Source organism: Lolium rigidum, chromosome 2 (genome assembly GCF_022539505.1).
Source record: "Lolium rigidum isolate FL_2022 chromosome 2, APGP_CSIRO_Lrig_0.1, whole genome shotgun sequence".
NCBI classification, from domain to species: domain Eukaryota; kingdom Viridiplantae; phylum Streptophyta; class Magnoliopsida; order Poales; family Poaceae; genus Lolium; species Lolium rigidum.
In genome coordinates this window covers 253,814,278-253,836,325 of record NC_061509.1, presented here as the reverse complement: position 1 = coordinate 253,836,325, position 22,048 = coordinate 253,814,278, and the positions used below count along the sequence as shown (strand labels likewise).

The following is a 22,048-nucleotide window of genomic DNA, read 5'->3' as shown; positions in this document are numbered from 1 at the left end:
CCACGTTACCTCTTTACGTATCTAGGACCGTATATAGACATCGAGGACAAGTTCCAGGACTGTTTTGATGCATTGTCTGAGTTCCAGGACCATTTTAGACATTGCCGGTAACTTGTGGGACTGCCAATGCATTTCACTCTTGTTTCGGTTTTGCTGGATACGTTAAAACGCAATGATACCTAACGGAATGGTGACCAGAGGTGACAATTGACGGCCTCCAAAACCGCGAGCCAGCGAACATTTAATTTTGTTGTATTTACTTTTTTTTGCGGGTGATGTATTGACGGCTTGTGGTACGTGCTTGGTTTTAATTTTTGGTTTCGGAAATATTTCAGTCGCTACCGAAATCACTGAATTTCAGTGAATTTCAAATTTTTGGGATTTCCTTTCGGCAAAAAAGGCTGAAATATTTTCCTAAAATTCATCAAAATATTCATATTTTTCCAAAATATTTAAAATTTATTTGAAACCATGTGTCTACTGAATTTAGTGAAATATTTTGACCGAAACATATATATTTCAGTATCTACCGAAATTACTGAAATTCAGTGAATTTTGATGAAATCTCACTGAAATTTATTTGAAACCGTGTTACGTCCTCTTGGAATTATAAGCAGCTCAGCTGCATAGCCAATTCCAGGTTCCTCAGCACGTGGCCGATGACCGGCCGCTCTATGCCATTGCCGGCGAGGCACTCCACCGCCGTCTCGGCGAACTTCTCGAGGCATTCCGGCGCGACCTGGTCCTTGATCGCCGGGTCAATGGCGTCCTGCAGGTTGCCGTTACGGTGGCACGCCAGCGCGTAGTCGACGAAGCCACCGGCCATATCCCCAGGCCGCGCCACGGTGAGCACCTCGAAGAGCACGACGCCGAAGGAGTGGATGTCGGACTCCATGGTGGCGCCCTTGGAGAGGCCGTAGTCCGAGAGCTTGGCGACCCAGCTCTCGTCGAAGAGGACGTTACTGGCCTTGACGGCGCCGTGGACAACGCCGGCGGCGTGGAGGCAGTGCAGGCCCCTCGCGGCGCCCATGCACGCGTCTAGACGCCGCCGCCACGGCATCACCGGCTTGGTCATCAGGTGCTCCCGCAGCGTGCCGCGCGGCATGTACCGGTACACGAGGATCGTCTCGCCCTCCTTACTGCGGGAGCGAGGAGCCGACGAGGGGACGAGGTGCCGGTGCCGCAGCTTGCGCAGCGCCTCGACCTCCGCCCCGAACTCGCAGGCATTCTGCCGCGGCGACGACGGGGTGGCACGCTTGATGGCGACCTCGGTGCTGTTATTGCCGTCGGCGTCAACGATGACGCCGCGGAACACCTTCCCCTGCCCGCCGAAGCCGATTACCCGCGTCTCGCCGAAGTTTCGAGTCGCCGCCATGATCTCTTCCAACGAGAACGACATGCCGCCGTCGGCGGCGGCAGATTGATGTGCAGGCAGCCACTCGCCGTTGCTGAGATCCCTCTTCTTCATGCTCTTATTCTTCTTGTGATCTCTCTTCTTCTTCTTCTGGCAGACCAAACGGACGGCGGCGGCGGCGGCGCCCATTGCCGTTGCCAACAAATGCATCTTGGGCGTGCGTCGGCCTCGGTGCGACAGTGCAGAAGCCAGAGGGAGATCGGCGATGAATTACGGCATGGTTGTTCTTCGATCGGGCGAGAAGATGGATCGAGTGGAAGAGATGTGCGCGCGCGTGGTGGAGAGTGGGAGAGCGTTTGGCGGAAGCCGAGTCCCCAGTCCCCGGCATGGGCGCATCGCTGACGATGGTTTCGGCCATGGACATGCGTGCGTGGGTTGCAGGTGCAGTAGAAGCGTCCACCAGAGTGCTGAATTCATGTATCCTTGGAATTCTTAAGAGGGACTTGATCTAGTGCCCAACTTCAGAAAATATTGAGGCTAAAAAATCACGGAATGTGCTCCAATCAACTGATTTGCATCGCAATTCGTGTGCTCCATGAGTAGTAGGTGGAGCTCCAATCAAGATTTCAGTTTTGCAATTAAGATTTTTTTTTTCAATTGCAAATGCGTTTCAGTTATAATTTTTGAGTCGCAAATCCAGTTGTAACTGGAACTTTTCTAATTGCAAGTCGGATTGCAACTTAAAATTTTAAAGCTTGTACCTAAATAAATGTTTTACACACTACAAAATTGTCGGATGACATCACTTGACTTAGAACCAATCTAATTCTCAGTCGACTGAAAACTAGTCACAACCAAAAATTTAGGTAGTTTGTAGTCCTAACTTCAAAATATGCACACACTAAAAAAATAGAATTTCCCTTACTTTTGGATCTCTTTTCTTTGACACTATTGAACGTGCCGCCATCTCCCTCACAGGGGTGCCACCGGATCTGGGACAACTGCCCAATAAGGGTAGACCACAAGCATGTTTAGGAAATAAGGGCATCCACTTTGTTTGAAAAAACACACCATAAGTCATACTTATAGTATTGCCGTATGTAGCAATGCTTGTGGTCTACCCTTATACACAGTGGAGGAAATAAGAATTTTTCATAAGCTATGGATGACCTTAAGCTTGTGGGGTGTTCATAAGCAAAAATACAATTTCTCCCTTTTCCCTCTCTCTTGCATGAGGGTACATCAATAGGATATGTGAATCTCATGTTAATGCTAAAGTTTACATAGTGTAAGATTTCATAATAATAAATGGGACCTGCTTATGATAAAAGTTCATCTTATACATAGGTGATGTCCTTGCTCTGATGGCATGCTTTTCATCCACTATCGGGTTTGTAGGAGTTGAGTAATGGCTTTGGATTTTTATGTATGTTTTAGACATATCTTTGTTGAATAGAATTTAAATAAAGATCATGTGTATCTACTATCTAGAGGTCCCAAACATTCTTTTGGAATAATGATTTACATATTTTCTAAAAAAATATTTAACTCTTTTCGAAAAAAGATATAAGTGAGATTTTTTATAAAGTGAGAAATATATGTGATCTAAAAGTCATCACCGGCAGTTTCTCCTTTGGTCCACTCCCTGGTTTCTCCTTTGGTCCACTCCCTGTGGCCGGCAAAAACCACGGAGGGTGAGTCAGGGCCTAAGATCAGGCCGAAAGGCGTAGTCGATGGACAACAGGTCAATATTCCTGTACTACCCCTTGTTGGTACGGAGGGACGGAGGAGGCTAGGTTCCGAAAGATGGTTGTAGGTTTAAGGACACAAGGTGACCCTGCTTTGCCAGGGTAAGAAGGGGTAGAGAAAATGCCTCGAGCCGAGGTCCGAGTACCAAGCGCTGCAGCGCTGAAGTATGAGCCCCATGGACTAGCGATTGCTTCTCTACGAGGCTCATACCAGGCGCTACGGCGCTGAAGTATGTAAACGATGCCATACTCCCAGGAAAAGCGAATGGCTTAGAAACGATTCCTTTTCGTTTTAAGCTGTTTTTTCATCTGGAAGTCGCCCTCGAAACTGAAAAGAACTGGATAATATTAAACGTGGCTTTTCTGACTAATCAAGCCGTGTGGGACTAAACGAGAGAGGTCTGGGGATCGTTCTTTTTGTGTGGTACGGGCAGATAGATATGCTCTCTCTGCTTTCGGTGCTCTGTAGACAAAGACGTGCGAAGGTTCTATATTCCATCTCATCACAGCTAGCTGGTTCAAAAAGTTGAAACAAACAAGCAAATATCTTCTCGCATATGCACGGCAAAGGTGGTGCGGCGATCCACGTATATTCTCTCCTCTGGTGTCAATGTTGCACAAAGAGCTGAAAAGCGAGGACGTCCATCTCATCGACGCCGACGTGGGCATGGACGCTTTCCAAGCCATCCTCACTCCTCCATTCCATTCCATTCCATCCCATCCACGACAGGACGTCGGCCAGCCTGGTCGGCGGCGCACGGCACGACGTGGCCGTCCGGCTCGCCCGCCGTCGCCTTCACCCCCATCGTCAAGGCATCCGCGCGCCGGCCGGAATCCCCTCGCGCCAAGTAAAGCAGCGCAAAGCAAAGCTCAGTGCGCAAGCGTCCCTTTCCCGTCTCGTCGTTATTCCATTCTCCCGCCTATATAAACCCTCCTCCCTTCGCACCTCCCCGTACGCATCACGGATCGAGAGAAGAACAGCAAGAGGAGAGAGGCATACGCCGCCAAGAAGCACGCGCGGGTTTCTTGAGAATTCATGTGACGCGACACACGATCGAGCATGGCGAGCGGCGGCGCGGGCTACTACTACGGCGACCGCTACGGCGCATACGGCAACGGCTACTCATTCTCGCGGCAGCAGCCCGCCTCGTCGCAGTCGCCGGCGACGTCGCTCCACCTCTGCCTGTTCCTGGCCACGGCGTCGCTCCTCGGCGCCGCGTCGCTCTACTCGCACTGCGAGTCGGCGGTGGAGGGCCTGTTCGACCAGCTCCGGGTCGCCGTCGTCCTGTCCCCGCTCGTCCTCCTGCTCGCGGCGCAGTACTGGACCGCCTCAGGGCGGAGCTGGCGGTCCTCGTCCTCGCCATCGCTGCTCGTGTCGCCGATGGTGGTATCGGGGGAGCACCCGCCGTGGTACGAGCAGCAGCGGCGGGACAGCGGCGGCGCCGGGTCGTCGCCGTGGGGCGTGGCGCTGGCGCTGGCACTCGTGCTGCTGCTCGTCTCCTACCAGTCGTGCTTCCAGGACCTGTGGTTCCCGGCCGTCAGCCGCCGCAGCCGACGCTGAGCTCTGTCGGATCGGATCGTTGCTAATGGAGGTGAATATCATTAGCATAGCAGGGTTTTGTTGCAGTATGCCCTTAGGCCGTCAGAAACTATAGATGATATTATTCGATGTAACTGGAGTTGGCTGCTGTGATATAAATAAAGAACAGTTCTCTTGCATTTTGCATCAGCTCTTGCAGTCTTAGATGACACTGAGAAATGCCAAGATATGCATATCAATTTGGCCCTGCAACTGCAATGCATGACCCGTCTGTTTATTATTTAGATCAAACTGTCTGCTCAAAAAAAAGTCTACTTATTTTCACTTACAACAATATTACAAGCGTTTGAAGTTGACATGAATACCGAGAGCATTATACAAGAGAACGTCGTCCAATTCAGGGCCAGCCCAACAGAAATTTGGAGCAAAACCCCGCGTTACAAACATGCGGCGAGTCTATTAAACAGACAAATATTTGCCTAGCTTGAAAGCGCAAAAGTAATCACAGATTAGAGAATAAAGGATTAGTGAAAGTACAATATGTTAACACCGATCAAGCCTAGCTTTCCTTTGTGCGACTAGTTAACTGACCAAAATTAGTGAAGAACGGGACGGGAACGCTGAAAGAAAGAAACACGATATGACCAGATGGGAATCTCATCCTATCTTTTCTCCAATATTCAGAGATAGATCCTGGCGTTGTCCATCTCCTCTTTCGGTCGTTTTTCGTCGACTAAAACGCCTTTCTGCGCTAGTTGATGAACTTGTGGGTGCAAGTGCGCTGTAGATACCGTACACGTGGCACAGGAAAGCAAAAGACCCCAGGTATTCTAGATTCTTGTCACCTCTGTATCGGCATTTCTTTGCTTAATGTTGACTCACTTAAAGAAAAGCTCATCTGCTCAAGTTGCCAAACGACACGCAGCTCGAATGTGAAACCAGATTTTCTTTAGGGACTGACCACCACATGCTTTTTCTTTAGGATGACAGAACCACGTGTTCGTACGCTTTCAAGTAGTTTCACTTAATATAATTACTATTTTCAGTGAATTCTAGTTTGCCATATTTAGTGATCGGCTCACCTTCTTACTACCCGTTCTAACATAATATAGACAAAGCACTCTGTTAGGTGGATCCCGTCGTTAGCTGCATGTGCCATGTCTCATCGTGGTTTTGGTAATACTCCCTTCGATACATAATAAGTGTTGGGAGTTTTATTTCAAACTTAAGATAATTTGAATTAAAATTCTGATACTTACTATGGATCGGAGGGAGTAGCTTCTTTCTTGGGTTGAAACTAGTTCAATCCCTAACCTAGGTCAGCTCGGACGAATAAATGCTCAAGTGTCACACACCAAATTCACACATTGGAGTATCAAACAAAACTATATCCATATTTAGCAGTTTTGAATATTCATCAATGTTTTTGAACTTCTAGATTTCTAAATATTGAGAGAGAAAAAAATGACTTCGCTAGAAAACCTGTGAAGATAGAGATCATCTACGTTGGGTCAATATTGCATAGTTCCATCTTAAACAAATAATACATGAATTTATTAAATCATTGTGCATTTAATAATAAACCATAAGGTTTTTTAGAAACTTAAAATGATTTATCAATGGGACAGAAACATATTTCTTAGTCCCTATATATTTATTAATTTATTGATTATATTTTTTCATAAATGTTTAATGCACCTAACTAAAGCCTAGAGATTTGCTATGATTTTAGAAAGTGATTTATAAAATCATTTTCTTCTCTTTTCATAATTTTCCATAATGGTCGACCAATCTATATTGTTGGATCAAGATCCAACAGCCACGACATAACCCCAACTGTAGCCGGATTGTAAATTTCTAGTAGACTGACATAGGGATAACGTAATTTTGTTATGAACAAAAGCATCGCAATAATTCTTTAAAAAATCATATTTTACAGCTGGATTGGGGATACAGTACGTGAAGGCGGGGCTATTTGAGACGTATGCAAATTTTTGGCTCTCGGGTGCGCCAAAACTCGTTTGAACAATAAAATGGAAAATATTAAAATTAATTAAAAAAAATGTGCCATAAATCATGTGTGCGGAGAATGTATGCAAGTATGTACATGTCAAGTTTGAAGCTAACATATATCAGTATATAATCTATAGAAAAATGACAATTTGTACTGTTCACAATATAAGGAGTAGATGTGTACTATTCAGAGTATAACAAAAGGTTCACTTTTTTGTGTAGGTAAGATATGGTCGTATTTCTTTCGAAAATTTGCGCAGTAAGTGCTTGAATTATTTTAATTTTTTTGGAACAATTAAATAGTACCATACTTTGATTTTTAAAATCAGGTTCTCCACTGTATTTTCAACCTTCTCGCTAAACAGCCTTGTGCGAAAAACCCGAGAGGACTGCAAATAGTCTTTTTGGTGGAACATGTTGGCCTCGTACCGGGTGGTGTACCGATAGCACCAGACCCTAGGGTGGTAGTGGTAGGGTAGTAGGTTGGTAATATTGCCCCTGAGACTTGGGCGGTAGTACTACTCGGGCGACAACACTGCTCTTGGGGGTAGTACTACTTCCCCTCCAATTTCCTCTTATTGCTCCTTCTTTTTCATGATTCTGCCTTGTCGTGCTTGAGTCCTCGAGCTCCCATGGCTTCCATGTTTGGCGATGTGGACCTATCATCATTGTCATAGGATGGAGTATAAAGTAATATACCATTCCAACAGGTAGGAACTAGACCCGTCAAGAGAATATAGTTCACCTTGGTGATTAGCATGGTCATGATAGTAGGGTTGGGCTGTATCACTATGTATTACGACATTTCTTGGGTTCTTGTTCACTCGCTTAAAGATAAGCTAAACTGCTTATGTTAGGTAAACCCTAGATAGCTTGTATTGTGAAATCGCACGTCGGTTTGTATTCCTTCAAGTACTGACGGGAGGGATGTCGAGAGTCTTCACCATTGCCAAATCTGAAGAAGCACCATCACCGGAGAGGATTTCAGAGACGATGAACATCCCCTCGTGCTGTCGTTGACCCAAATCCACCGCACTCCACCGATGATGTCGGTGAAGAACGACATATTCACGAACGACATATTCACCACCTTTGAAACAACATTATCGCTCCACAATATCCACCTCACCTCGGCCACCACACAAGACGACACGCATTGGCGACACATCGAGAAACTAAATCTTGGGATATGAAGAGCATCGAGAGGACCGAGCCACCTCTTCAATGACGTTGAGCATTAGAGCAACATTACTATGGGGAAGAAGATCAGAAACTCAATTCGGCTCCCGGGTGCGTATGATCCCTCTACCATAAAAACATATTTCCAAGTGTTAAAAAAATTTGACAAAAAAATTTACATATACATCTCCATAATATATGTGTATTCGTCAAGTTTCACGAAAAAATGATATTTTTTGTAGTCTAAGCGAAAAAGAGAAAATTTATCTTGTGACAAGTCTTTGTTTTAGCATAGAATTTTGTCTTTTTTACACACGCCACATGACATGTTGATTTTTCATGAAACGACTTTGTGAGCGCGTAGCACATGAAGATGTACGTGCGAAATTTTTGTTCCAATTTTTTTAACATTTTAAAATGTGTCTAACATGTAGTTCAAAATAAAGGGAGCATACGCTCCCATGTGCCAAAACATTACTCCCGAAGAAGATCACCTTGTTTGAAGTGAACACACACGTCTTGCACTCGCCAAAGTCACCGAAGTCCATCTAACGAAACCCATTGACAGACATTTGCGCACATAGGCTTCGGCCCAGGCCCAGGCCCAGGACTGGACTTGAGCTAACCCTCCTCTTCGAGCGGCGCCCCGCACCAGTCCACCACCATTCCGACTTCCGAGTGCGGCCGAGGGATCTCGCCAAGCTTTGGAATTGGCGCCAATCATTCCCCCCAATTCCCTCCCCAAAACTCTAGGGTTTCCTCCGCCATGGCGGGCGCCACCGCCGCCGCCCCGATGGACATCGACGCGCCCCCGGCCTTCAAGGGCAAGGGCCCGCTCCCCGCCTCCGCCGTCAAGTCCTCGCCCTGGGTCGAGAAGTACCGCCCCCAGTCCCTCGCCGACGTCGCCGCCCACCGCGACATCGTCGACACCAGTAAGTGCCCCGCTGCCCCATTTCCTCCGGGCACCGCCTCTTCTCGACTGCGAACTGCTCTGCTTAGTTGGGTGACTCGGTGCCGCGTTTCAGTGTTCGCGGGAGGGATTATGTTCCCCTATTTAGAACATTGGTTTTGTGGTCGGCGTGAAATAGTCATGCGCTATGGCTTTACTAACCGATTTGATGAAATCCTGTTGTTCCATATGGTTAGGGATTTGGGCTTCTCCACTATAGCAGCCGGCCATTTAATATTTATTTGATGCTTCAGGGTAGGCTCGACACTGTTTCCTTTAGTGACTAGCAATTTGTGATGTGCATGGTTAATGCTACCTGTGATTTCAAGTGAGAACCGGTTTCCCAAGTGATTTCGTGTTTATTTGTTGTCACATGGCATTCCGCCCCAAAATCTAGCTATATGTGAACAGTCAGCCTGTCACTAAATTTTGGGGCTGTTTAGCTGTAACATCTCATTATTATTACCTAGTACTAACTTGACATTTTTTTTTCTTATCTACCCATAACGCATGGTTCTGTAATTTCCAGACCTTGACTCGTTGAGATAATCTAATGCTTTTTTTTTTTCATTTTATTTATTGTAGTTGATAGGCTTACAGATGAGAACAGGCTTCCACATCTGTTGCTCTACGGTCCACCTGGCACTGGAAAGACGTCGACGATACTGGCTGTCGCGAGGAAGATTTATGGGTCACAGTATGGCAACATGATTCTGGAGCTCAATGCGTCAGATGAACGTGGGATTGGTGTTGTAAGGCAGCAGATACAGGACTTCGCTAGTGCACACAGCCTCTCTTTTGGGTATGCACTATGACTCCTAAGATTCAGATTTACATTTTTTGCAAAAATTGTGAATAATCTTTCGTTTCTTTGTTCCGTGTGTGGGACTGGCGGGGGTGTCCATTTCCCTGTATAGTGCCAAAGCTTAGTTGATATTTTGCTATTTTCGTGAGCTCTATACTTGTTCTAATGTGGAGCTGCAGTTGCATGCTGAGAAAGGAATCCGTGGTTTTAAAATGAGGTTGTATCTTCTTATAAGTAATCTTGTAGTATGCAATCATCATCTGAATTAAATACTACTTGCCTAGAGTTTAAGCTTATGTGCATGCGTTTGGGGCGCAGCATAGTTGAATGAACTGTTGAAGAATGAAAGTCTATTGCAGTATCAAGCAAATATGATATTGTTTTATCACTTCTTAATAATGCTGTTAATTTATGTAGAGCGAAGCCTGCTGTTAAATTGGTCCTGTTGGATGAAGCAGATGCCATGACTAAGGATGCACAATTTGCACTGCGGAGAGGTTCTTTCTGCTGTTCAATTTTTTTTTCTTTTTGACCCATATTCTATTATTATTTTCATCAAATCTATTCACTCTGCTCCTTGCAGTTATTGAGAAGTATACAAGGAGCACAAGGTTTGCACTCATATGCAATCATGTGAATAAAATCATCCCAGCACTACAATCTAGGTGCACTAGGTTTAGATTTGCCCCACTTGATGGCTCTCATGTTACTGAGCGTCTTCAACATATAATAAAGTCTGAGGGGTAAGCACTTGTTTTCTTGTAAGATTCTCTTAGTATTCTAGAACTGTTGTTATGTTCCTCAGTTTCTATGATTGACTTTCTTTACTATGTCGGGACTAAGTCAGTATTTTTTGTATATGAAAGCACTTAATTTATCTTATCCTTGCAGGCTTGATGTAGATGAGGGTGGTTTGACAGCCCTGGTGCGGTTAAGTAATGGTGACATGAGGAAGGCTTTGAATATATTGCAGGTTACGTCTGAGTAATCTCAAGTACTTTACAGAACTATAAGTCTTCTGTCCTGATATCCATTTTTCTTTCTAATGAGCTGATGTGCCTTTGGTTTGACACATACATTGCCTTCTTATGCACAGTCAACACACATGGCATCCCAGCAAATAACAGAAGAAGCTGTCTACCTTTGCACGGGAAACCCCATGCCTAAAGATATCGAGCAGATAGCATTTTGGTTACTGAACGAACCATTTTCATCAAGCTATAAATGTAACCATACCATTACTATCATTCATGAATTATTGTCTAAGTGTGTGTCTAATGCAATCTGTCTCCTAATCTTTTCAGATATATCTGATATGAAGATGAGAAAAGGTCTTGCCTTGATTGATATCATACGGGAGGTCACTATGTAAGTGCTCCTGTCTGCCTTTTGTTCCTTCTGAACTTCCCTATTCTCTAAATCCTTCTAATCCTCCTTTTAATTATTTCAATTAATTTCTTGCAGGTTTGTGTTCAAAATAAAAATGCCATCCGATGTACGAGTAAAGTTGATTAATGATTTGGCAGATATTGAGTATGTCCTGTTTATACTTTTGAAGTTGAATTTTAATTCTGTTATCATCAGTTAGTTGTGTTTTGCTGATGACTCTGTTCAGATTGACAGCTAAATGTAACAGTATTCTCACTTGGAAGTCAAATTGCCATATGTGTTTTGAGGATTTATGCATATTATGTTGTCCAGGATAGTCATTCTAGTTTACATATGTGGTTACTGCTGCTGAGTAACTGTAATGTGTCTTAGGCGGGCATTGTGATGCCTCTTGACTTTAATTAACTTCAAGGCAATTACTTATAGAATACTACTCCCTCCGTCCGGATTTAATGGACGCAAGTAGATGTCGTTTTCAGCTAGCATCGTTCAGAAACATAGGTTGGATTGCGTCGATTAAAAACGTCCAGAGGTAGTAGATACTAGATAGTGACCTAAAGGCCAAAATGATCCTCAGAAATACTCCCCATGTGTTTGAGCTATGATTTTGCTGAGAAAAGTATGATGAACAAAATTTTCTTTTGCATTTCTTCTTGAATGGTAATATTTGCCAAGTATTGAGTCTTGATCTGCTGGTGAAAGTAGGATAATAAAACGTCAGAATGTTACTGATACCACTCTCTGTTCTTTCCTGTGCAGGTATCGACTAACCTTCGCCTGCAATGACAAACTGCAGCTTGGGGCACTGATATCAACTTTCACAACTGCTCGCACAGCTCTTGTTGCTTCTGCTGACTAATTTGAACATGGTGATGATTTTGTTGCCCATGGATGCCCACTCTGATCTGCAAATGATGTGGCAGCAATTTATCTAGTATGTATTTAGCAGTAAGCTTAAATCATGTCGTGGAGGAATTTTCATGTAGATTTGATGTCTGTCTGCCATTGAGTGCTAGCTTGTTGGGGAAATTTGGTAGTGCTTTATGTTTATTGAACTGTAAGTGAATGTTGTCAGGTTTAGGAGATGTATGATGCATGTAACATTTTATGCAGTAGGGGTCTATTGACAACTCAACTAATCTTGGCGCCCAGAACCATTGCCTCGGCTCTAAAATCAAGATGTGTACAACTTTATGGCGAAGTGTGTCATAATTCTTTAGTCCGACATTTTGTTAGTTGCTACAGTTGTAGACAAAGATTTTATCTGTCATTTTTATTGGCTGTGGTGCAGTTCTGATATTCTTTTAGCTACACTTTGCTTTAGTCTACTTGTGGCAAAGCTAGAATTTGACCAGACATGCCGAAATTGATCCCTGTTTGCCTAGAACATGTGGAAATAGTAGATAAACACAATAATATAAAAAAAGAACAATAACAATACGATAAGTACAACTTTACAAGTATTGCCTGTCTGTCAGCCAAAAAGGAAACAATACAAAACCGTATAACTTCCAGTACAAAAAAATGGAATGATACAACAACGTTTAGCTTTGCCAGTATATTTTCACTTTACAAGAACAAGCAACTGTTGGAGTTGGAGGTATTACCAAGGACTGGGTTGCTGGCAACCTGCTCACCTGTGCTAACTAATTTAGCGACTACCCGATGGCTTGAGCCTCTCTTGGCCTCACATCCTCAGAGAGTCCGATGTTAACCTGGTGCAGGATCATGAGCATCAGGTTGCTGGCAACCTTCTCTATGCTTGAACTGCACAACTTTTTTGCATAGCTTTTCTGAAGGACCATTAATTTGCATAAGCTAAACACGATGGTTGGTAATTTAAATGGCAATGCCTACTGTGTTGCCATGGTTCCAAAATTCGCCCATGAATCGCCAATGGAACTAGTAAATCTCACGCAATAGAAGAAAATCAAACGCGAGGGTGTACAGTGTTTGCTCTATCACATAGCCTCATATGACCTAAATTTGTACATCATCTGATCGGACCTCATTTTGATGTTTTATTAAGAATATCAACATGTAACGCTCTTCACCTAGTAGAAGATAATGCTCTTCTCCTACTAGAACAAATACAAGAGCAAACTTAGATAGACATAGAGTCTATCTTACATTTAATGTCCTTGGCGATGTTCTTGGCATCCATGGAAATACCAGCTAATCCCATCCTTCCTAAGCCAGCACAATAGAGCGTGTTTCCACCTTTCCAGTGATTAGGGAATTCATTCTTTGGCAATCCCTCGCTATTCAACATGTCCTCGCCATTCTGCACTTATAATTATCTTACTCATCATGTTATAACCTATAATAAGTGTTGCATCAATCGAAATTACACTTGGATACATTCAGATCTCAATATTGCTATTACCTTAAGCCACATGTTTGCTGTGCTTTTGTATCCTGTTGCAAACACGATTCCATCGAAGGAGCCTTTGTCCCCACCTTGAAATTCAATAATTTTGCCTTTGATCTCAGTAATCCTTTCCCGAACCTACAACATACCAATTCATAGTAAGGCACATGGAATTAATTTACTTAAATTATCTATGGCATGATCGACAATATGATCACCTTAATATTTCCTTTCTTGATTAAACCAACTGTGCCAACATCAATCACCGGAGATCGGCCGGTTTCCGACTTGAGGACAAATGGACCCTTTTTTGGCCTTTTGATACCATAGCTAGATAGGTCCCCGAATATGAAATTGGCCATCATTACAATGAGAACATCTACCATCATTAGTGGGAAATGATGAACCAATGACATCCCTAAACGGATTAATTCTTTTGTCATTACATGAATCTGCGTCCACAAAATAGGTCAAACATCTTTTGCATCACAGGAGACAAAATGAATAATCAAAAAAAAAAAAAATCTAGTGAAAGTCACACATGGTACACATACCGGACTCCGTATAACTATAGAAGTATTGGCACCATGAGACGCAAGGTCGTAAGCAATCTCCATCCCGGAATTGCCAGATCCAACGACCAACATGTTCCTTCCAGAGTAGACGACACCTGACTTGTAACTTGATGAGTGCATGATCACACCTGGAAAGCTTTCTAGTCCAGATACCATTGGAATATTCTCTGCACTATTTGCACCACTTGCCACAACAAGAAATTTTGCCATGTAATGGACTATTGTTGATTTTGCCATGTCACGCGCTATAACGGTCCAACATTTTTCATCCATGTCATAGGTGGATGACTCAACAACAGTGAGATATCTTGGTTGAATATTAAAACATTCAATGTAGCCATCCAAGTATCTCACAAAAGCATTTTTCGGTATGTATGTTGGGGCATCTATTGGGTAAGACATGTGTGGCAACTCACAAAACTCCTTAGCAAGATGTAGTTTGAGACGATCATATGTGTGCTTGCGCCATACTGGTGCGCTGCAATTCTCACGCTCAACAAGGACATAGGGGATGGAGAATTTGCTAAGACAGGCTGCCGTCGCAAGGCCCGCTGGACCTGCGCCAACAATCATAACTATGGCCTCCTCCATCTCAACAACAATCGAGTTTGTGAAGGTGTGCGTTTTACGGAGGTAGGCTATTGCTTTGTGGTAACTTGAGATATATATTCTCCCACTTGATCATGGAATGTTTGGATGATCGATCTCTCACACATGAGGCTCATATATACTTGTAATTTTCAAGGTGTGGTCTATTTTAGGGATATTGCCAGATTATGAAATGTAAAGTCTTGCACATATTAACTTTCGTAAACTTTGGTGCATATTGATTTTGTATGTACTATCATCTCCCAAATTTAGATCATTATAATGCCAAGTTTTTTGGGAAATGTTAATTATGCACATAATTGGTATGAAACAAAATAGGATTCATGTATATTTAGGCTATACTTTATTGAATGTTTATTATCATCATGACCATAAATTCTAATGATGACATGTTAGGACTTTCTTGTACCATTCCGTTCTTTCTATCTGACCGTTGGAAATCCTAATGGGATCAGAATCTTCTCAAAATAGATATTTTTAAACACTTTTCTTTCCTTTGATTATAGCCTCGATTCAATTTCCAAAGGATAAGGATATGAGTAAGGTTTCTCAACATGCAATTAATTGGCGATAAAAATCTTGGTTGGCGTTGATTTTACTAGCATGTACATGGAGAGTCAAATCTCATGGCATATAATACTTGGAAGACCTTTTCTTAGAACTACACGTGCTATCATTGATGCAAAGGAACAAAATGTGAAGTTTCAGTGCCCATACAAGAATTGCATGCATCATCTAGATTGCCCACTATACATTCTTAGATCTAGTTGTTTTTCCATACAAAATGTGAAGATCTTATTATTGCGCACCATCCAGATTGCCCAAAAAGCAAGGATTGAAATTTCCATGAAGAAAGGCAGCTTGAGTCTATCCTTGATATATGAAAAACCTCCAAAAGAGATAGATTTTGAGATCTCTAAGGACAAATGTAATCCCAACATTGTTGTGCAAAAGGGCATTTCCAGAACAGATGGATCAAAGTCTCCTCCTCATTGCAATTATTGGTTGCACATAAATAAGAAGGTAGGGAAAAGTTCTTTCGACCTAAGAGATTTCTTGTGTTCAGTCTATCTTGGAGCAGAAGCCAGAAAAAGAGTTTGTGGTTCGATTAAAAAAAGGAATTTCATATGTGCCTGCTTTGTAGAGAAGGAGTCAGAACCCCAAATATAACTCCAAGAATCCTGATTTTCTGCTTCTATAATGAGACAAGCATCATTGCAAATTTCTTCAAATTTTCCATATTCCAAGAAAACCTCCTGGGACAAAGGGGGAGGAAACAAATCTCAAGATATTCAGAATTTAGCACATCAAAAGTAGTCAAATCAGTTCTCTTGGCAAAAGAGAGCAAGTGTGCCAATTTGTGACACAAGAATTCATCAAACCAAAGGTCAGACCAGAACCTAGTTATTTTCCCAAACCCCAAATTACATCTGGCAATGGCTTTATAATTATCAATAAGCTTTATATGTGCCTTCCACCAAAAAGAGCCTTCCACGCTTTTACCAGGAAGATTACTAGAGTTGTAGTATGTGTTTCTTACCAGTTGCACCCAAGGGATATCAAGGTTGTTATAGAATTTGCGCAGGTTCTTCATCAACATAGCTTTATTTTGTATCCTCAAATTAAGGACACCCAGACCTCCTTGATTCTTAGGCTTGCAAATCTTTTTCCAGGCGACAAGGGCTGGTCCTTTAGCTTGCACTTCAGCATTTTTTTCCTCCATAAGCAATATCTCATGTTTAACAACTTGATCAGTTATTCTGACTCAAAAATCCAAGCAACCCATGAAGAAAATTGGAAGAGATGCCAGAACAGATTTAACCATTTGCAGTTTCCCTCGACAATTCAAAAAATCTGCAATACCACAAATTCTTCTTTCCACTCTGGTAACCATTGGCAAGAAGTGCTCAATGGAGGGCTTGGTGATTCCCAAGGGAAGTCCTAAATATGTGAATGTGAAATTTCCTTTCTTGCACTTTAAAGTTCTTGTGAAATGTAGAAGTCTTTCCTCATCCATATTGATTGGAATCATGCTAGACCTGTGATAGTTTACTTTCAAACCAGTGGAATCAACAAAGATATTGAGCAAGGACTTTAGAAAAATCAGTTGACTAGAATTTGTTTTCATCACCACCAGAGTATCATCACCATATTGAATTACAGGATAATATAGGCAAGCATGGCAGGGTATAGGTGGACACAGATTCGGTTGTTGTTATACCGTCTTCTTTTGCGGGGTCTGGTTTGCCAAAACCCTCACGAAACCTCAAATGTAAAACTGTTATCACCAGATTTTGGCTAAATCAGGAGGTGGGCCGCGATCAAGATGGGCTTGGAAGATTACATATGGAAGATCTATGAAGCGGCCTTGCACGGAGAATTTGGGCTAGTTAGCCCGTGTATCTTAGTATAATAGATTGTGTATCGATTTAGAAGTTAGAGTTTATCTCGTGCACGGTTTAGTGCACGCCCACATTAGAAAGTCCGCTGGACTATAAATATGTACCTAGGGTTTATGGAATAAACAACAACTCACGTTCAACCCCAAAACAAACCAATCTCGGCGCATCGCCAACTCCTTCGTCTCGAGGGTTTCTATCGGGTAAGCGACATGCTGCCTAGATCGCATCTTGCGATCTAGGCAGCACAAGCCCCACGTTGTTCATGCGTTGCTCGTACTCGAAGCGCTTTTGATGGCGAGCAACGTAGTTATCATTAGATGTGTTAGGGTTAGCTTTGTTCTTCGTTTAAGCATGCTTACGTAGTGCAACCCTTGCATATCTAGCCGCCCTCACGCCTATCTCAGGTGTGGGGGCGGCACCCCGCTTGATCATTATTTAGTAGATCCGATCCGTTACGATTGCTCCTTGTTCTACAAGGATTAGTTTAATATCTCGCAATAGTTAGGCCTTACAAAGGGGGAGGATCCAGTGGCACGTAGGGTGGCGTTCGCAAGTCCTAAACGGGATGTTCCGAGGATCAACTTCATGTTGGTTTTTAGGCCTTGTTTAGGATCGGCTTACGAGCACCGTGCGTGGCCGCGAGGCCCAACTCGGAGTAGGATGATCCGATTATGCGGTGAAAACCCTAAATCGTCGTAGATCTCATTAGCTTCATCTTGATCAAGCAGGACCACCAAGTATTCGTGCACCCCGTACGAATCATGGGTGGATCGGCTCTTTGAGCCGATTCACGGGATAACCTCGAGAGCCGATCGAGGCTCGTATTTAATGTTTACATGTATGCCCCGCAGAAACTAAGCGAGGCATCCCCATCACCTTCCCGACCAGGTATAGGTCAGGTGGCACGCCCTTGCACTCCGCAGCGCCGCGTGTGACCAGAAGAGCATTGCGGGCCGTCGCTCGGAGGGGTCTCGGCCAGCCGCAGCTCTAGGCTCTTCCCGGCTCTACGGTGTTGACAAGGCCGCTGCCCGCCGGTGGGTTTTGGCGATCCAACACATTCGGCACGCCCGGTGGGACCAACGTCAACACCAACCGCATCGCCATCTACATCTGAGATGGCGGGCGGCACGCCAGTCACGTGCGATGAGATCAAAGCCATCCTTGAAGCCGAACTCTTCGGCTCTTCCCACCGAACCCGCTCCCATGGCGTCAGGGGGAGGGGTTCCACGCCCGAAGGCGCACTCGATGGGATAGATCTCTCCACCCCATCGGAGGAGCGCACCGGGTCTCCGAAGCATGGGGATCTGCCCAAGGAGCTCGGAAGGAAACATGACGGGATCAAGGCAACCCTTGGGACCGAACTCATCGGCTCCGCGGAGAAGACCCGGCCGCACGATATCAAGCTCGGTAGAAACCCACGTCCGGGGCCCGGTGTCGACACGGTGGATCTCAGCCACCCCATAGATCAACCAAAGTTTTCCTTTGGTGTCAATATGGCAGGATCTGCAAGCCGCCATGACAAAGAGGAAACAGAAAGCAGCCACTCCCGTGGCAAGGATGAAGAGGGAGCCGATCCGCGCGACCAACCCCGAGGTGAAGACGGGCGGTACACGGCAAGGGAGGAATAAGAAGCATGCGGTATCAGCGCCCACGCTCCAAGCACCCTCTCAACAAATACGGGCAACACCACGACCGACGTCGGCACTACGACGCGGACGATGAAAGGAATTTCCGGTCTGATGCCGAGATCGGAAGGCACCGCCAACATGGCAGAAGCAACAACGGGTACGATCGTCGCGCCGAAGGGAGGCCAAGGGGGCAGAGTGACATGGATAAGCACCGGGACTGCCCGTTCTTCAAACATTGCTTCGGGACTCGGGGATGAGCCGATTGCCAACAATCGAGGACGCGCCAGAATGCAAACAAAGGAAGAAGGGTGCCGCTAACGTGTACGTGTTCAGCCGGCTAGGGCCTTTCCCGCATCGGAACAAGCGTGCTGAGTCCCCTCAGATGGAAGATCTCGAGGAGCTAGAGGACGGTGGTGAAGAATACAAATATCATCAGCCCAGATGGTGCCCTGATGGGCTCGGCCGTTCCCGAAGCAAAGAGTCCAGGTGTCCGCGTGGGTTGGAAGAAACCGAAAGATTATACTGCGCACGCTAAGGAAGGCACGGCCTGATCCGGCCGCCAAAATTCTGCGAACCCCGGACGAGGAAGGTCAGCCACAAAGAAAAGAGTGGCGCCCCGAACAGAGAAAAGCCGATGATGAAACATCGGGCTGGCACAAATATGGTGTTTATCCTCCCTTCGGAGTTCGGTGCTCCGAGGATTAGATGAGACATCCGTGGCACAACTTGATCTGCGGCCCACGGCCGGTTATCTTTGAGAAGCCACGAGACGGGAGCTACGAGCATCCGAAGGCCCCGTACTTACGAGGGTATATCGATGGGAGGCTCTGTAAACAGGATGCTGGTGGACACCGGAGCGGCAGTTAACATCATGCCGTACTCTATGCTACGTCGGCTGGGACGCTCGAGTTCGGATCTAATCAAGACCAACGTAACGTTGAGCGACTTCAACGGCCAAGCGTCTGAGGCACAAGGAGTTCTGAACGTGGATCTGACCGTAGGAAGAAAAACCATCCCTACGGCGTTCTTTATCGTTGATAGCACGAGCGAGTTATGCTTTGTTTTGCTGGGAAGAGATTGGATCCACGCCAACTGCTGCATTCCCTCCACGATGCACCAATGCATAATACAATGGGATGGTGATGAGGTAGAGGTCGTCCAAGCCGACGACTCGGCTGAAGTCTCAACGGCTGGCATGAACGCATGGGAAGCAGCAGGCCAAGAACCCCTCTCGAGGCATCAAATTGGACGACTGCGAGCGCATCGATGTGACAAAGGGAAGGGTTAAGCTAGTTTTATCCACCGGCCTGACCATGTAGTTGAAGCCAAGCGATGTGCAAGTTGGCGAGGCTGATCCTTGTGATCGGCCCCAAGGGTCTATGAAGGAGCATTACAAAACCTTCACCGAGCAAACAACGTGGAGGCCGATTCCGATGATCGGCCGTGAAGATCCTCACCCACCATTCTGCACTGGGTTCAACATGTTATCCAACGAGCCGATACCATCAATTCTCTTGACAGAATCGGCTCGGGGGGCACCCAGGTAGATAAAATACGAGGATATGCAACGGAAGCATCTCATCTTCTGTTGATGGGTATTGGAATATGGGGGCCGATACACAAGTCGGCCGAAAAAAAATTCGAAAATTTTCAAGCATAGCCGATGCACAGACATCGACTTAAGAGCAGGGGGCTAGTTCCCTCCAAGAGATATTGCGCCCAGAATCTGGAGGGCGTCAGAAATGTAAAGACGTTCTCACCGGAAGTTGCTTCAGCCTGCCAAAGATGATGAGCTGATCTGATCAGCAAGGCGCAAGGTTTGGACTGAAGAAGCTCGGGGGAGGGCGGCTCGCCCTGAAATTCCCTCACTTTAAAGAGCCGATTTTGTTGAATCGGTTGATACGGCGTTGCGAGTTGGAAACCAAGGATGATCGACGTGATCAGCTCGCTGCTATTCGCACCCGACTAAGGCCCGGGGGGCAGCTCACCTTGAAGGTTCTCTGCTCCGGGGAGCCGATTTCGTTGGAATCGGCTAAACTCTGCACCACAAGTTACCTGAAGAATGGTGCTTATGTTGCAAAATTATCATAAGCCTGCTGGATCGGCTGTATGGACCCTCGACGGAAGGGAGGTGATCGGCTGGTGGCCCTGCAGGATAGCTCTCTTGGACAAGGTTGAGCCCGCCCCGAAATCTCAACGGTGATGATCCATTCTTTATCCTCGCCTTGGCTGAGACTCGGGGGGCAGCTCGCCCTCGAGGTTTAACCAACTCCGTCGAAGTGGGCACTCTTCGTGACGGCTCGTTCAAAAGACAGTGATTGTAGAAGGAAGCTGCCGGAGCTGAGCGAGCAGAATTCGGAGGGGATAGTTTAAAAGAGACCGACATTATTTCGGGAGTTTTGCCGCTAAGTTCAACATGCCATCTTGAGAGATCTGCGGATTTGCGCGATTAAGGCTTGGCCTTGTTTGGCAAGGAGTTTGGGTGTGGGTGGATCTATCTCGAAATCTATCGTGAGAGACCGATGCGATGCCATCGGCTTGTTGGGCATTGTCCAGTTTGGCAATCGGCAGAATCAGAACGAAAGACAATCGGCTAAATTATCATAAAGGGAATCGGCAAAATTGAGTTGGGGAATTTCTTCATTGATAAGCCAGATTTCTTACATAGAAGAGCTGATTGCTCTCAAAAGGGAATACCGGGGGATACATTGCCCCGTCCGCTCTCGCTAGCCCTATGCTAAGACCCTATCTAGGGGCCGCTGCCGCCCTCGTCGTCGTCGTCGCCGTCGTCGCCACCGCTGCGCGCTGCTCCCTGCCGGCTCGTCATCACTCGCTCCCGGCGGCCGCCGACAGGACCCTCGTCGTCTTCATCCTCTTCGTCGGCGTCGTCCGCTGTCGACGTCGGCTGAAGTTCCCGGGCCGGAGGTGGCGGCGTTTGGCCGGCGGCTCGTCGGAGGAGCTGTCTTCATCCTCCTCCTCCTCTTCCTCCTCCTTCACCTCCTCGGAGGTGGTGAAGTCCGCCCGGGAGAGGCGGTCGTCTTCGCTCTCCTCCACCACTTCCTCGTCGGCAAGGAAGCGGAGGTCGCTCTCCCCGTCGGTGTGGGATTTGTCATCCTCGGACCCGACGGAGGAGTCATGGTCCTCTTTATCCCACTTCGTTGGGGCGAGGATGTCGTACGCCGCTTGCGTACCCCACGAGGGCGTCGACTCTCGGATGGGAGAGGACACGTGGGAAAGATCCGACGAAGAAGAAGAGGAAGAGGAAGAGGACATGGTTGCAGGGGAGGATTTTTTGGAGTGCTACTGCGGAAGGGGTAAAGAGGAGAACTGTTCGATGCGACTAAGTAAAAGGAGGTGGGGGTTTTTAATTTCCGGGCAGTTCTCGAGGACATGGTGCCAAAACTGTCAAATCGTGCAGAGAAGTTGGGAAGGCAAGTCGTCATGATGAGGCATGCTTTGCGACGGTTCCGCTCTGCCGTGACACGA

The 22,048-nt window shown here is 45.7% G+C and overlaps 4 protein-coding genes across 5 annotated transcripts; 2 read left to right on the top strand and 2 right to left on the bottom strand.

Moving 5' to 3' along the window:
* Positions 1-607: 607 nt before the first annotated feature.
* On the bottom strand, positions 608-1,060 carry LOC124690785 (receptor-like protein kinase ANXUR2). The gene has a single exon (XM_047224122.1). It carries the CDS (start codon positions 1,058-1,060, stop codon positions 608-610), a length of 453 nt encoding a protein of 150 aa, XP_047080078.1.
* A 3,008-nt stretch (positions 1,061-4,068) lies between these two features.
* On the top strand, positions 4,069-4,821 carry LOC124688574. Its single transcript, XM_047222235.1, has one exon. The coding sequence runs from the start codon at positions 4,163-4,165 to the stop codon at positions 4,661-4,663; it is 501 nt and encodes a 166-aa protein (XP_047078191.1). The 5' UTR covers positions 4,069-4,162; the 3' UTR covers positions 4,664-4,821.
* Positions 4,822-8,525: 3,704 nt separating this feature from the next.
* On the top strand, positions 8,526-12,178 carry LOC124688573 (replication factor C subunit 3). 2 transcript variants are annotated; one of them, XM_047222234.1, is made up of 9 exons: positions 8,532-8,766; positions 9,369-9,585; positions 10,006-10,085; positions 10,172-10,331; positions 10,480-10,561; positions 10,685-10,814; positions 10,893-10,956; positions 11,053-11,121; positions 11,737-12,178. In XM_047222234.1, the coding sequence occupies exons 1-9, from the start codon at positions 8,601-8,603 to the stop codon at positions 11,834-11,836; spliced, it is 1,068 nt and encodes a 355-aa protein (XP_047078190.1). In that variant the 5' UTR covers positions 8,532-8,600; the 3' UTR covers positions 11,837-12,178. The 2 variants fall into 2 exon arrangements, with proteins under 2 accessions (XP_047078189.1, XP_047078190.1); XM_047222233.1 differs by having other exon boundaries at positions 8,526-8,766; positions 10,685-10,956.
* A 903-nt stretch (positions 12,179-13,081) lies between these two features.
* On the bottom strand, positions 13,082-14,514 carry LOC124690784 (probable indole-3-pyruvate monooxygenase YUCCA10). The gene is made up of 4 exons (XM_047224120.1): positions 13,903-14,514; positions 13,567-13,800; positions 13,364-13,486; positions 13,082-13,261 (listed from the first exon to the last, which is right to left on the bottom strand). Exons 1-4 carry the CDS (start codon positions 14,512-14,514, stop codon positions 13,082-13,084), a joined length of 1,149 nt encoding a protein of 382 aa, XP_047080076.1.
* Between the last annotated feature and the right edge of the window lie 7,534 nt (positions 14,515-22,048).